The sequence below is a fragment of the Pleuronectes platessa genome, chromosome 19, assembly GCF_947347685.1.
Source record: "Pleuronectes platessa chromosome 19, fPlePla1.1, whole genome shotgun sequence".
Classification (NCBI taxonomy): domain Eukaryota; kingdom Metazoa; phylum Chordata; class Actinopteri; order Pleuronectiformes; family Pleuronectidae; genus Pleuronectes; species Pleuronectes platessa.
Window position 1 is genome coordinate 21,563,397 of NC_070644.1, and position 16,309 is coordinate 21,579,705.

A 16,309-nucleotide genomic window follows, 5' to 3' on the forward strand; every position below is an offset into this window, starting at 1 on the left:
CACAACTGTAACAACTTTTTTTTATTATCTCAGTTTGAATCTTGTTTCTTTACCAAGTACGTTTAACTTTTTCCTCTGTTTGTTTCTGTCCAGTCTGCAGACACCACGGCGCTCAGCCACACTGTCGCCGGCCTCAAACCAAACACCATGTACGAGTTTGCTGTCATGGTGACCAAAGGCCGCAAGTCCAGCACATGGAGTATGACGGCTCACGCCACGACGTACGAAGCAGGTGCGTCTCTTCTGTTTTCAGACATTCCAATCCAGAGAATCTTCTCCAGAGCTTCTCCAGAGTTTGTGTTTCACAGCTGAACAACTCAGCAGCAGGTTTTCTGCACAGACTCGTTCAGCATCAGATCCTCTAACCCTAACCCTAACCCTTACCTCTGCTGCAGAGGTCACGTGATCATGTTTATGTCACCTGACACGTCGTCAGCTCTGATCACCACAAACTCTCTTCACATCTTCGTCTGTGTCTTCACCGTGTGTTGAAGCTCTTCTTCACCAGAGAGATTTGTTTTAGTTTCTTCATGTTTGTGTCCCGTGTTAGAAGCTCCCCCCCGACTCAGTGAATCAGTGGAGGATCCTCTGCTGTTCACACTGCTCCTGGATTTAGATTTTATACAGGAGCTCAGGAGGAGGAGGACAGACTGAGTGTGATCCTCCAGAGAAGATCCAGAGAACTGAGGAGCTCAGGTCTGGAAGCAGCTTAAGATACACATGTGAAACCTAAACCTTATTCTAACTTAAGCCTAAAACCGGACATCTGATCATTTAAAAATCTCACCAGCTATGAGGATTCATTCTTGATCCAGCAACCTTTGTGTTCTGCACTATGATTCACCTACCCCATATAAGTGACCTATATTTTATTCATCCATATTTCTTTGAGCACCTTTGCACACTGCACCACTGCACTATTGTCCTCATGAATAGTAGTTGGATGTTTCTGGTCCACTCTAGCACATTTTGTGTCCTGTTGCGCTACTGTCTTGTACAGTTTAAATCTATTGCACATAGTGGTCATGCTTATTTTGCTATTTGTGAAAGTATACTGTGCGTAATTACACCGGAGTCAATGTGTATATGTGAACACATACATTGCAAATAAAGCCAATTCTCATTATTTGGATCTTCAGCTCTTGATACTAGAGGATGTGATCAAACCTGTTTTCATATTATGCATGTTCACCTGTAGGAACACAACTAGATTTAACTGTTAGCTAGAAACTAAACAGCTGCTGAATGAGCAACTGAAAATGATACATGAATGAAACAGCTGATTCTGAACTAATGAGATTTAGTGGAGATGAGTAATTTCTACTCAAAGTATTGTTACTGAGGTACAGTGAACTTTACGAAGCAGTTTTCATATGTTGAACGTGCACGTGAGCGGGCGACTGTGTGTGTGTGCGCGCTCCCACACAGCACACACGCATTTATTTTATAAATAAAGCGTAGCACTATGATTTGTTGTGCATTTTGTTTGCAGGGTCTGAATAAATAAGCAGGCAAAATTAGCAATAATACAACTTTTTTTTTTTTTAGGAATTGATACATATGAAGTACAGTTTAAGGCAAGGGGTAGGGATGGAGTTAGGTCTCTCATTCTCTCTTTCCACCTTAAAATTATGAAATGGACTGAACTATGAACTAGTTCAGAATTTAAATGTTGAAGTATGAACGTGAACTATTCATGTTTACTTGTATGAACTGAACTTTGAACCAGTTCATGAGAGGTGTGAACTTGCACAACACTGAGAACAATATAGGAGCACAACAGGTTCTTTCCCTTGAAAAACAGAGACGTTGTTTAATAAGTTGTCGAACGAACACATGAGTTCAGTGAGTAAAACTTTCCCCACAACGACAAGCCAATTGTCTGCCACAGTGAAACCTGCCCACAGACTAAAATCAAAATGTCAAGGTATTCCTTTCAGGATGTTTACAATCATGTCTGGTGGATTTGTCATCCAATTAAGTGTGAACAGCTTTGCCCCCCCGGCTCCCTGGGGGCCCACAAGAATACATTGACATTCAGCGAGCAGACGGACGGACCCACTCAGTCCCTGCACTGATCTACCAGCTCTTCACACTGGCTCTAACACCGCTGCCTCACTAGTAATGATCATCACTCAGTGCAAATCACACCAGCTGATTATGAGTATTAATACCATCTTTTTATTTTATTATTGTGCTAGTTCTTTGACGTGTTCCCGTCACCATCAGGTCGTTTTGTGGTCCGAGTCTGAAGCTTCATGTGTTTGTTGTTTCCTTTCATCTGTTAGTCTACCTATACTTGACTCTCATTGGTTTGTAGACGGCGTCTGACAGGGGGCCTGTTGTCAGTGTGTGTGTGTGTGTGGGGGGGGGGTGGGTTTGGCCTTCTCACAACAGGAGGAGAGTAACAGTGTCGTTCAGTGCTGAGGTCTGAATGACACTGTCTAACCCTAACCCTAAACCTAACCCTAACCCTAACCCTAACCCAGACAGAGCAGAGACGAGGAGCAACCTCCAAACTGAGCAGATTACACACACTCCTCTAAACATGCCTCAGGTTCTTCATCGAGATCGATGATTTGTTTTATGAGAAATCCGTGACAATGTTAAAAACAAAAATCTCTCAAAGAGAATCCAAATAAAAAATTATCTGAGTTCTTTCTCAGCACGTCTCATGTCCTTTCACCAAGTTTCATGTAAAGCTGGTCTGGAGTTTCTGTGTAATCCAGTTGATCAATAATGACCACACCTCCATCTCATGCCATCATTTCTCACACTTCTTCCTGTTTGTGTGTTTGACAGCTCCTAGCTCCGCCCCCAAAGACTTGACGGTGATCAGTCGTGAAGGACGACCCCGCGCCATTTTAATCAGCTGGCAACCGCCGATGGAGGCTAACGGACGAATCACAGGTGAGCGTACAAACATGTCGCCCTCAGGTAATGTGAACCTGCTGCTCATATAGTTAGTTAGTTTGTTAATCTGCCTTCAAAAGCCTGAAAATAAAGCAACAGTTATTTTCTCGCAGAATTCACAGTGAGTTGAAGAGTTAAAGAAACGCTGTGAATCCAAACACACTTTTTTCAGAACAAGCTCTGCTGCTCCTGCAGCGATATCAACACAACACACACACATCATATAATATTAAAAAAAAATCTTTCTGTGTGATTCCATAGCTATTTATTTATTCTTTTCTTCCCACAGATACATTTACTTCTTTGTGTTTATTCTGTCATGAAACTTTCTGCGTCTTAGATTTTATTTTTCAAAACCCAATATCTGTTGTGAATATGGACTGAATCCACTTTGTCACCTCTTCATCAGTCATTTATTTTATGAGCTGTTGTCCGACAGGTTACATCCTGTACTACACGCTGGATAAGAACATGCCGATAGACGACTGGGTGATGGAGGCGATCAGCGGCGACCGGCTGACTCACCAGGTCGTCGATCTGAACCTCGACACGGTTTATTACTTCAGGATTCAGGCCAAGAACGCCAAAGGGGTCGGCCCGCTGTCTGAGCCCGTCCACTTCAGGACCGCCAAAGGTTCGTCCTCAGCAGTGTGTGTATTCATGTCCTTATTTTATATTTGATATGTTTTCTGACTCTTTTTCTCCTTTTCCTCCAGTGGAGCATCCAGACAAGATGGCCAATGATCAAGGTAGGATTTATTTATTTAAGTAAGACAGGGTTTCTCAGCTTCATACAGTGCCTTGCATAAGTATTCACCCCCCTTGGACTTTTTCCCATTATGTACTGTTACTAACTGGAATTCAAATAGACTTAAATAAACTTTTTCCCGTTTGATCAACAAAACATGCATAGTACTTTGGAGGTGCAAAATAAATTTTATTGTGACACAAACAATAATGAGAACAAAAAAGTTGACATCTGTTGGGTGCATAAGTATTCACCCCCCTGTGTCAATACTTGGTAGAACCCCCTTTCGCTGCAATTACAGCTGCAAGTCTTTTGGGGTATGTCTCTACCAGCTTTGCACATCTAGAGATGGAAAGGTTTGTCCATTCTTCTTGGCAAAAAAGATGAAGCTCATTCAGATTGGATGGAGACCGTCTGTGAACCGCAATCTTCAAGTCTTGCCATAGATTCTCTATTGGATTGAGGTCTGGGCTTTGACTGGGCCATTTTAAGACATTAACATTCTTTAATCCAAACCATTCCTTTGTAGCTCTGGCTGTATGTTTAGGGTCATTGTCCTGCTGGAAGATGAACCTCCGCCCCAGTCTCAAGTCTTTTGCAGACTGCATCAGATTTTCTTCAAGGATTTCCCTGTATTTGGCTCCATCCATCTTTCCCTCTATTCTGACCAGTTTCCCTGTACCTGCTGAAGAGAAGCATCCCCACAGCATGATGCTACCACCACCATGTTTCACTGTTGGGATGGTGTGCTCAGGGTGATGGGCAGTGTTGGGTTTTCGCCACACATAGCGTTTTGCATTGAGGCCAAAAAGTTCAATTTTGGTCTCATCTGACCAGAGCACCTTCTTCCACATGTTTGCTGTGTCTCCCACATGGCTTCTGGCAAACTCCAAACGGGATTTTTTATGGATCCCTTTCAACAATGGCTTTCTTCTTGCCACTCTTCCATAAAGGCCAGATTTGTGGAGTAGACGACTAATAGTTGTCCTGTGGACAGATTCTCCCACCTCAGCTGTGGATCTTTGCAACTCCTCCAGAGTAACCATGGGCCTCCTGGTTGCTTCTCTGATTCATTTTCTCCTTGTCCGACTCTTCAGTTTGGTTGGACGGCCTCCTCTTGGTAGGTTTGCGGTTGTGCCATATTCTTTCCATTTTCTTATGATGGATTTTATGGTGCTCAGAGAGATGTTCAAAGCTCTGGATATTTTTTTATAACCTAACCCTGCTTCATATTTCTCCACAACTTTATCCCTGAGCTGTTTGGTGAGCTCCTTGGTCTTCATGATGCTGTTTGTTCAGTAATGATCTCCAACAAACTCTGAGTCCGTCACAGAACAGGTGTATTTATACTGAGATTAAATTGCAGACAGGTGGACCCTATTTACTAATTATGTGACTTGCAAATGTGACTTGTGAATGCAATTGGTCGCACCAGATCTTTGTTAGGGGTTTCACAGTAAAGGGGGTGAATACATATGCACTCAACACTTTTCAGATTTTTATTTGTAAATAATTGTGAAATCCATGTAATATTTCCCCCCACTTCCAAATGATGCACTATTTTGTGTTGGTCCATTACATAAACTCACGATGAAATAAATTTTAATCTGTGGTTATACCATGACAAAATGTAGAAAAGTCCAAAGGGGGTGAATACTTATGCAAGGCACTGTATATATATATCCTCCACAAATTAGTTCTGATGTGAAAATCCTTTTCTTGCAAAGTTAAAATTATCCTCACATTCAAATCATTAACATTTAATATTTTTACAATTAACAGTGACAACACACATTCAATTTCAGGGTTTGGGTTAGGGTTAACCCTAAAACTTTTTTTTTGTGGCTTCTTCTTTTCATCTTAATATCTGCGACAGCTCTCAAACTCTTGAGCTCTATGTTGGAGAAAAATTACAGCGACAGTTGAAGCAGAATTTGCATAAAATTCGTGAAATACTAATTAACTGAGATTCTCACATTCAAGCATGAAATTAAAAGCAACTGTGTCAATGGTTATGGACTAATTTACTCATTTGCACTTAATCTTTGGAGCATTCATCAGAGAGGAGAGATTGTTTAGTTTCCCTCAGGATCACAAGGATGATGCTTTATTTATTTGTTTATTTTGTATCTTTGTCAACACATTTCGTCTGATCAGACACAAACAGAACATTTCACATTTTTAAAGATGTTTATGTGCATGTGAGTGTGTTTGTGTGCATGTTTATATGTTTGTATGTGTTTGCATGTAAGTGTGCGTGTTTGTGAGTGTCAATCAATCAATCAAATTTTATTTGTTTAGTCCATATTCACAAATCACAATTTGTCTCATAGGGCTTTAACAAGGTGAGACATCCTCTGTTCTTGTGTGTGCTCCTGCTCCTTGTAGAGAATAAGTGTTTTCTAGGAGGGGGGGCTTCCACTGTACACACACACACACACACACCCTTTGATGAACACAAAGCACTGGGTTTCATCATCCAGATTTCTAAAACGTGAAAATCAAGACTAACATCATATTTGTAATTGTAGAGACAACAAATGACGTCTTGCAGAATTAATCCAACTTCAAAATTCTGTCTGTAAGTGAATTTATGATTTGCTATTTGGATTCTGTCTCATCAGTTTCAGTCAGGATCCGACTTCCCCCTCAAATCTCAACACAGTAACTTCCTGCCATGAAGCACTTTATTAAATTTAATAAATGAACTGTTCTGTGCTCGGCTCAGGACCCAGACAATTCTTTACTTTTCCAAGACTAGAAACACCAAGATTCTCTCTCTTCTTTTTCTCTCCTTCTATTTCTTTGTCTCTTTCTCTTCTTCGTACGTTGGTGTTTATTTCTCATCTCCCAGGTCGCGGAGGAGAACACACCTACTGGCCGTCTGACACCAGCCTCATTGACAAGAGCAGCATCAACGGTAACACACACTGCTGCTCCCAATGAATCTGTCAGAAACTACAATTACACTTGGACTAAAAGTGTGTGTATGTGTGTGTGTGTGTGTGTGTGTGTGTGTGTGTGTGTGTGTGTCTGTCTGTCTGTGTGTGTGTGTGTGTGTGTCTGTGTGTGTGTGTGTGTCTGTGTGTGTGTGTGCGTGCGTGTCTGTGTGCGAGCGCCTGTCATGTCTCTACTCTCTTTAACGACTCGCCGACTCTTGCTGATTTACAGTTTGTTAAATTTCGCTTCCTGTTTGTTACGAATCACTGCTGCCGGGAAGAAATTATAACTTTTAATGTGTCACCATCAATCAGCATTTTTAACAAACTTGAGAAAGAAGAATCATCTCTTTGAGAAACAGGATTGAACGAGGGAGGTGACATTAAACTAGTTTTTGAAATAAAGCACAACACTGTTTTATTTTAGTTGATTGAAAAACGGACGGAGAGGTCATGATTGACAGTTGAACCTGACTCGTGATTGATCCAACACATGAATGGGCGGGACCTCACCTGAGCACACACTGATGACAAAGTGACCTGCAGAGCTGTGACCTCATGAGAAGAGACAGCAGGACATGTCTCCAGGTTGTGTTCCAGTCAGAGGAAGCTCTCCCACGTTAAAGATGATAAACAACCCTTCGTCCATGAAGCCAGAAGAGGGCGGAGGTCAGAGGAGGTCGATTTACGATGGCTTCCGGCAACAGCGGCAGCAACATGCTGACGAAAGGTTGAGACACACGTGAACATCGGTGTCGTCCAATGAGACACTGAATCACTGCCATCGACAGACCCTGACCTCTGACCTCTGCTGTGCAGATCCAACAGGTTTTTTTAAAGCAGGAACAAGAGGAGACAGTGACAGTGAAGAAACTGATTCTCCATTAGGATCAGTGTTTAGAATCAGTGTTGGTATAAACTTTAACATGAATGTTAGCTTTAGCATTAAAATCATAGTTATTTATTAGGTTTAATAACAATAGTAGTAACAGTGGTGTTAGAATATTTTCCTTTTCAAGCAGCCAGAGCTTCACACACTTCTGTCTCTTATGTCCTGTTGTACCTTGTTGTAAAAGGCTGAAATTTAAACACACACTCCCTCAATTACATTTTCCCCAGAGGTTGAACCCTTTAGATTCAATGATCAATGAGTAAAGAAGGAGGAGCCTCTGCTTACTGTCGCACATCTGTGATGTCAATGTAAAATGTGTTTCACAAAAGGACAAAAGCTTTCACAAGGTTTTTAATCTAACTTTTAAAAAGAGAGAAAGAAAAGCAGAGTGAGTCTGTCTGCAGCTGTGATGGATTGTGGTTTTCATTGGGGCTGACAAGGGAGAGAGAGACAAAGAAAGAAAGGGAGAGAGAAAGAGGTAAAGTGCCTCTCGCTCAATGTCTCGTATATTTTCTTACCAGCGTCTCCTCCCCTCACTTCTCCTCTTCCCCATGTTCTGCCCTTTTTCTCTCTCCATCATATTTATCTTTCTTTACCCAGCACTTTAATACTATTCCTCTCCTCTCTTCCTTCAACACATTCCCTCTTCTCTCCACCCAGACCTCCTCTGTCTTCTTTTCTTCTTTTCTCTTTCTCTCTCAGTGCTCCGAGGTAAAGTTAATGAACGACAGAGCATGTCATCAATTTCTCCCTTTAGCCGAACACACACACACACATACACACACAAACACACACACACACACACACACACACACACGCACACACACACACACACACACACACACAAACACACACACACACACACACACATGTATTGATTGGTGAAGCTGCAGCTTTGTGTTCAGTCTGTTGAAACCACATTTGCTCTTATTGTGCAGACTTTTAATTTGTAGCTTTGTTTCTTTACAAAAGAGTTTATCAAATCAAACCATTCTCTTTATGCTGATGACAGTTGTTTTTATCTTCGTATTCCAGAGTCTCCCATTGGTCAGATGCGTCCACCTCACGGCAGCGCCACGCCACAGAAGAACGGAAACCTTCTGGTTCTCATCGTGGTTTCCGTGGGAGCCGTCACAGTCGTTGTGGTCGTCATCGTCGCGTTGATCTGCACCAGGCGCTCTTCGGCTAAACAGAGGAAGTAAGAGGATTTTTCCACGTGTGTCCGCCCGTAAATAAGTTTCAGGGAAACACGTCCGGGAAATGAAGCCAATGCGTTTAGGACAGAAAACCTGTGTTCTCTCTCTGACCAGCAGGGGGCGACTTTACTGGTAGTTTCTATAGAAAATTACTTCTCACTTTATAACGTCAGTAAACAATTTCCTGAGAAGTTTTTCTCAGTCTCTAGGTTTTAAAAAAATCCAGATTACGCTGAACAAGAAGTGAAATGAAGGGTTTGGTCAGATCAGCAGCTCACGAGCCACCGGTGACCGCACTGTGCTTGATTCGTCTTTATCAGTCAAATACAAGATTGTAATTCAGTTCACGTTTCAAATGGTCTTATTCTTGACTTTATTTCACAATCCAGTTACAATAGGATCAATTCTATTCACTTGTATTTGTCTCTGTCCTCCTCACTTCTCCGTCCTGTCGTATTCTTTCTGTGTCTGATTTAATAACCCAGTGGTTTAAAAAAAGATCGGAGTATTTTTCTCTGCTGGGATTTGAAGGGTTGCCTGGCGACAGAACTTAGCTTCAGTGTGATGCTGACTCGCTCTCTCGCCCTGTGTAGGAAGAGAGCGAGTACCAGTGCCAGTAAGAGGAAGGGCAGCCAGAAGGACCTGCGACCTCCTGACCTCTGGATCCACCATGAGGAGATGGAGATGAAGAACATGGAGAAGGCGGCGAGCGTCGCCCCATCGGCACGTGACTCGCCCATCCAGTCCTGCCAGGACCTCCCCCAGGTCGCACACAGCCAATCAGAGAGCCAGATTGGCAGCAAGAGCAGCCATTCAGGTAACGGATGGATGTTGGTGTATTCATTTCGTCTCCTTTTATGATTATTGTCATCTAAATAAAATCCATATCATCACTTATATAACTCAATTGATTATTTTAGCTGTTTTAGTGTTTGAGGTTTGTTTATTAACTTAAAATGATCCTGTTGAGGTTCATCTCTTTATTTCCTACAACCTGTTCAGAACATTGAGATTGTAAATGTCTTAACACTAAATATTCTTCAATCAGGCTTCGATAACTGATTCATTTTAACCTAATTTATTTCACTTTAATTAAATCAACTTTATGGCAATGCCAGATCCATCATGAATAAAAAAACACATGAAGTAAAAATATATCAATATTTTCTTCAGTAGAAAAACATAAATGTCAATTATAGTTATAGTTAAGTTATAGTTGAAAATGTTTTAATGTTGCAGGAGCGGACGGAGATGATGCCTCCATCTGTATCTCGACTCTGGAGCGCTCCCTGGCTGCCAGGAGGGGAACCCGAGGGAAAATGATGATTCCTATGGACTCACAACCAAGTAACACACGTAAGTAACACAAGGTTTTATATTTCCGTCGAATTCTTTTTGTGAAGATGTGATTTGCTAACAGAAATCTGATGGATGATAAAGTTTAATTCCAGTTTTTTTAAATAATGTGAACCAATCAACATTATGACCTTATTTAAATTATGCTTTGACTAGAACTTAAAACAGACATCAAATAAAAAATGACCATCAACTGTCTGTGATTCTGTCGTAAGAATAATTGTTCTATTCTTCCATGATCTGCAGTAACTGGTCAGAGTCAGAGAAATAAAACGACTTTGTCTTTTTCTGATATGAGGTTTAAAAGAATTTGTCTCTGTGATAATGTGGGATTATTTTCCTTTTGTTTCTGTCTCTTTGGCCTGAAGCAGTTCAAGGCTTCTTCACTTATTTATCTCCGCTCTGCAGACGGCAGACACCTTCTCATGTCTTTAGCTCCTGCTTCTGCCTCCTGTCTGGTTTCCCTTCTCGCCACGTCTCTTTAAACAAAGCGTCTGTCTGTCTCTCTTTCTCTTTCTCTTTCTCTCTGTCTGTCTGTCTGTCTGTCTGTCTGTCTGTCTGTCTGTCTGTCTGTCTGTCTGTCTGTCTTTTTCTCTTTTTCTCTTTCTCTCTGTCTGTCTGTCTGTCTGTCTGTCTCTCTGTCTGTCTGTCTCTCTGTCTGTCTTTTTCTCTTTTTCTCTTTTTCTCTTTCTCTCTGTCTGTCTGTCTGTCTGTCTCTCTGTCTGTCTGTCTCTCTGTCTGTCTTTTTCTCTTTTTCTCTTTCTCTCTGTCTGTCTGTCTGTCTGTCTGTCTGTCTGTCTGTCTCTCTGTCTGTCTGTCTCTCTGTCTGTCTTTTTCTCTTTTTCTCTTTCTCTCTGTCTGTCTGTCTGTCTGTCTGTCTGTCTCTCTGTCTGTCTGTCTGTCTCTCTGTCTGTCTGTCTGTCTGTCTGTCTGTCTGTCTGTCTCTCTGTCTGTCTTTTTCTCTTTTTCTCTGTCTGTCTGTCTGTCTGTCTGTCTGTCTCTCTTTTTCTCTTTCTCTCTGTCGCTCTGTCTCTCTGTCTGTCTGTCTGTCTGTCTGTCTGTCTGTCTGTCTGTCTGTCTCTCTTTTTCTCTTTCTCTCTGTCTGTCTGTCTGTCTGTCTGTCTGTCTGTCTGTCTGTCTGTCTGTCTGTCTCTCTGTCTGTCTGTCTGTCTCTCTGTCTGTCTTTTTCTCTTTTTCTCTTTCTCTCTGTCTGTCTGTCTGTCTGTCTCTCTTTTTCTCTTTCTCTCTGTCGCTCTGTCTCTCTGTCTGTCTGTCTGTCTGTCTCTCTGTCTGTCTGTCTGTCTCTCTGTCTGTCTGTCTGTCTGTCTGTCTGTCTGTCTGTCTCTCTTTTTCTCTTTCTCTCTGTCTGTCTGTCTGTCTGTCTGTCTGTCTGTCTGTCTGTCTGTCTGTCACACACGCCTATAGCTGCTGATCACAGCCTTGCTTTGTCCAAATTGTCAATTCTTCCGATCAATTTATCAATTTTGGTTAAGTAGATTCAGACCTCTTGGTTCACAAAGAGAAAGTAGGAGGAGAGAGAGAGAAAACCGTCCATCTTCTTTCAGTTGGATAGAAATTGTATGTAAAGGCTTTTCTGATATTTCCCCATTCTTCAAGTGTTGTTGCTTAAAAGTAAAAAGCTTCAATCAGAGAAAAAACTAAGGATGTGTGAACATATTCATTTTATTTCATCTTCTATCCAACTTCGTTTACATTACAACTTTAACTAACATTAAAGAATGCTAAATAAAATGAAAAAAGAATTCTGTATAATCTCAGATAAAATGTTCTGTGAGTGAATAAACCATAAAAAATTATAGAAGAACTAATATTGTGTTATGAATTCAATAAATACAAGAAATCTGACTTGTTTTTTCATCAGACTTTGCTAAACAAACCCATTAAACATATTTTTTCTTAAAATAGAAACATGAACTTAATATTTCTCAACTCTCCATGAGTTATATGAACTATGAATTTTTTTTTATAATTAACACTAACCCTAGTTTTTTAGCTATGAAAAAGTTTCTCTGCTCCTTCATAATCCTCCCTTCAGTTTCCTCTCAAGGTCGCGATATATATATATTCAGTTTCTCCAAGTCTCTGTGTTCATGATGACTGTGTCCTCTTTCTTCCGAGGTGCCATTGAGCCTCAGTTTACTGATTCGATTTTGCTTTGTGTGTGCTCAGCGGTTGTTAGTTCGATCCCGGGGCCAGCTCTGGACTCGTCTCAGTATCCTGGTATCCTGCCTTCACCTTCCTGCAGCTTCTCACACAACAAGTTCAGCCTGAGACCGATGCCTTTCCCCAGCCTGACGGTGGACAGAGGTTACACACCAGGTACAACAATGATACGACTTCTGATACTGACGACAATACTGGAGAGAAATTCTCCGGGTAAAAATAACAGAACAATAGAATACAGGTACATGTATGTTTCTTGTCTAGAGCGAATATCATCGCCTAGACCCAACACAGTTTAGAGCCTTAACCTTTCAGCTAAGGCACATTATATTTACCAGCTTCACATTGGTGCTAGTTACTGATTTCTCTTGGTTCCTTCTTGTTACTGCACAGTGGTTGAAAATAAACCTACACCCCTGTGGAACCACATTAAAATCCACTAGTCCCAGATAAGCATGACATTTCACCTGTTACGCATTCCTCGCCCAAGTTTCTAATCCATCCCATAGTTTTCCTGGTAAAAAAACATCAAGTAATAATTGCAGATGAGAACATAATCTCTTTGGCAGAAGTAATTAATTTGTGTCTTTATTGTATTCGAGGAACTTATTTTTCAGAAATCATGAAAATATTTCCAGAGGTTGTGTTCGATTGGTCAGAAATATTTGTTAACTCTAATCCTCAAAGCTTTTTCTCTTGTAATATTAAAACTGAATGTTTTGTTCTGTGAATGTCACACTAAAATCATAAAACAGCAATTATATACAGAATATATTTCCCTTAGAGAACAATAGACTTGATTATCTTTGTGTTAATGAATTCTGCTTTGTGTGGTGATTTAACACACATTTGTTTGCATATAAATCTTTGAAATACCAATAGAACCTTTAATAAGAACAGGTTTTAAACTACATCTTAATCTTCCCATTCCTCTCCACTATCCTCCCCCTCCCATCTTTGTACTCAAGCTCCAGTTTGCGGTGTAGCTAAATGCTAAACGACATGATTGGGAGCAATAATTCAGTAATTTGCTAATTCCTGGTTGGCTTGTATCAATGATTTAACAACAGCAGAGACGTGAAGAAGCTTCAGAGTCATTGAATTAGCCGACCCACTGGGAGGGCTGATCACTGCTGGCAAAACACACTTATGAGCTGACGGGGGGCAGGAGGAGGCAGTCAATGATGGAGTGAGGCAAATATAATGTAAGAGTCACACGGTGGCTGTTAAAGAGGCAGATTACACAAACTGAAGTCACACAATGAGACACAACTGTAAGCATCTGATCACAATAAAAAAGATTTGAATGACATGAAACTCACACTTAACCATCCCCTGCAGCAATTTAAAGAATCTAAACTAATCTAAAACAGAAAAATCAGCAAATCTTCATCACAAACTAAAACAACAAACTAAAATACTGAGAACCCAGCCGTCTAAATCAATTGCTGAGAAGAGAGAAGAGGAGGAAAACGTGCCACCAGCTCTTGTCTTTGCCTCAGGCTCCACTTCTTCTCTTGGCTGGTTCATGGATTTCAGGAGTTCTGCTCTGGAAGGGAAAGAACACGTAAAGGAATGAGGGAGCACCAGAGAGAGAAGGAAAAAACTAACGCAGCCACAAACGATGTAATGTGTGTAATGCGCAGGGTGACACACAGAAGGAAACCATAACAGCACTTGTAATTATGTAAAATCACATTCGAGGATTAAACATATAAATCAAGCTGATATATCTGCAGCTTGTTTGACCTTTTTGTGTGATTCATGTTTCATGGCACTGGCTCCATTATAATGATACTTGAAACTCCTCCTGCAATGTAATTTAATTGGTTGCTGTTGCATTTAAAAGGGAACATATATTGTTCATATTCACGTGGACAATTTTAATTGGTGTTAATAATGTAAAATCTTTTCATGACAGGCTGAGGAACGAATCACTCTCCTCAGACTGTCCATTGCTGCAGCTCCTCTTTTCAGCCTCTGTCTCAAACACTTTAGCTCCTGTCTCTTTAAGACCCACAGTCTGCTCTGAGTGGTCAGCTGGTTCACTCTGTTGTGATTGGTCAACAGCTTCAATGCTTGTAGGAAATATCAACCTCAGCTCTCGCTTTAGTTGAAATTATTAAGGGGGCGTGTCAGACAACCTCACCTCTGCCACATAGTGATGGAAAGCTGCAAATAACAATTCAAATAACACATCTGCGATGTTTTTCTCCCGAGTGGAAAAGCACGGTCGATACTTTGTGGAAGACGACAAGACGACTGGCTAGAAGTGTTTAAGTAGTAAGCTGTAGTGATGCATTTCATTATGCCTGTCCCGACCCTCTGACACTTAAACAGCATATGTACCAGACTTCCGATGCTATCGTACCAGTAGTATGTTCATTGTTTTGGAACAGGCAAGCTGCTTCATACGTGTCCGTAGGATGGATGATTCTCTGTTTCAGCTCCCTGAACTGTTAAACATCTCTCAGTTCTTTCTATGTGATTGCTCCTTTCTTTCCTCTTTCCCCTTTCATCATCCAACTCACCCCCTCCCACCCCCATCCTTTTCTCTCTCATTCTTTTGGTTTTTCCTCTTTCTCTCATCTTATCTGGCAAATGAAAACACAGCGACTGCACATGTAATAAGTGTCTTGTCATTGCTCTCCCACGTTTTCTCTGATCACATTTTCAAATCTTGTGTTTCTGCACAGTCATCACATTTATCTTTCACCACAAATATTAAATGGGATTGTGAAGAAATTTAGCCACAACAAAAAACCCTAACACAAATCACAATCAACATAACACAATTGTATTTGTATTGTATCTGACAGAATGTCTGTGAACAGGAGGAAAAGACCAATATTTTTAATTATGTAATTCAATTATATTGAATTAAAGATGCAGTATGAGTGACAGCGAGTTACAACTGCTCCAACCTCTTTTCTGTGTTTTTGAGTATATTGTGTCATTTTCATGTGTTTTCCTTCCCACTAGTCCACGTTGACGCCGGCACCTAACGAGGCATGTGTTCAGGCTAGTTTTCTTACTCTTGGACTACTTGAAACTACATTGGGAGATCCTTTCAGCTTTGGCTCTATCGTTTACACACAGCTGTTAGCACTGTGCAACACAAGGATACTCCCTGAGGAAAGATCATAGATCCCGCGGAGATAAGAGGAAGAAGGACGGGATGCAGAGTTGAACCAAGTGCCATGAGAAGCCATGTATTCCTTCTGGGGTTATGGGAAACGTGAGATCTCTCCCCAATAAGATGGAAGAGCAAATAGCACTAACCAGGCTTAAGAGGGAGTCCCGGGAATGTAGCTTCATTAGCTTCACAGACACTTGGCTGAATGAACTCACTCTGGACTTGCTTGTCTCTCTGGCCGGTTTTCAACTACTGAGGACGGACAGGAGAGCAAAGGACAGTGGTAAGAGGAAAGGTGGGGCAATAGTGATGTTTGTGAACAAGAGCAAGTTTAACCCATCAGTGTTAAAGAGCATGCTTCCCTGTCCCCCCCCTCCCACTCCACTTCCACTCTCCCCACCTTCACCCAGTATCTTGAATGCCACAACAGGGACAATAAAACAATGGACTTACTCTATGCATACGCCAGGGACGCATAAAGCTCCTCACCCCTACCACTGCTGAGCCACTCACAACCGGCTTCATCTGCTACCTTCACCCCTGTGGTGAATAAACCCACAACCAAGAGGTATGTGAGGAAATGGTCTGAGGAGACCAGCATGTCAGTGAGAGACTGAGACCATGGACTGGGAAGTGCTGTGTGGGCCACACAGGGACATTTGCAGCTTACTTAACTGTGCCCACCGGGATGGTGCGGTACTTTGCTATCAACAGACCTGCCCTGCTGAAGGAGAAGAAGAGGATGTTCGGAGCACAGAATAAAGAGGAACTGAAGAGGCTACAGAAGGAGCTAACCCAAGTGTTGTTGGAGGAAGCAGAGATGTCATCCATCTGTATTTACAGTCTGTCAGAAACATGCTTTCTTTTTCACTGCCTTTCTGAAAAAGCAGTAATCTATAAAGCAGTGTTTTTTATTTAATCGCCTCCATCAAAGCAAAAACTATG

The 16,309-nt window shown here is 41.4% G+C and overlaps 1 protein-coding gene across 1 annotated transcript in view; it reads left to right on the forward strand.

Annotated features, from left to right (window-relative positions):
* Positions 1 to 16,309, forward strand: part of dcc (DCC netrin 1 receptor) — a 109,085-nt gene that overhangs the window by 79,939 nt on the left and 12,837 nt on the right. The window contains exons 18-26 of the mRNA XM_053410701.1: positions 94 to 232; positions 2,803 to 2,910; positions 3,353 to 3,547; positions 3,630 to 3,662; positions 6,516 to 6,581; positions 8,528 to 8,690; positions 9,282 to 9,505; positions 9,928 to 10,044; positions 12,235 to 12,384. Of these exons, the coding sequence (XP_053266676.1) occupies positions 94 to 232; positions 2,803 to 2,910; positions 3,353 to 3,547; positions 3,630 to 3,662; positions 6,516 to 6,581; positions 8,528 to 8,690; positions 9,282 to 9,505; positions 9,928 to 10,044; positions 12,235 to 12,384 (1,195 nt within the window). The remainder of the gene's footprint in view (positions 1 to 93; positions 233 to 2,802; positions 2,911 to 3,352; positions 3,548 to 3,629; positions 3,663 to 6,515; positions 6,582 to 8,527; positions 8,691 to 9,281; positions 9,506 to 9,927; positions 10,045 to 12,234; positions 12,385 to 16,309) is intronic.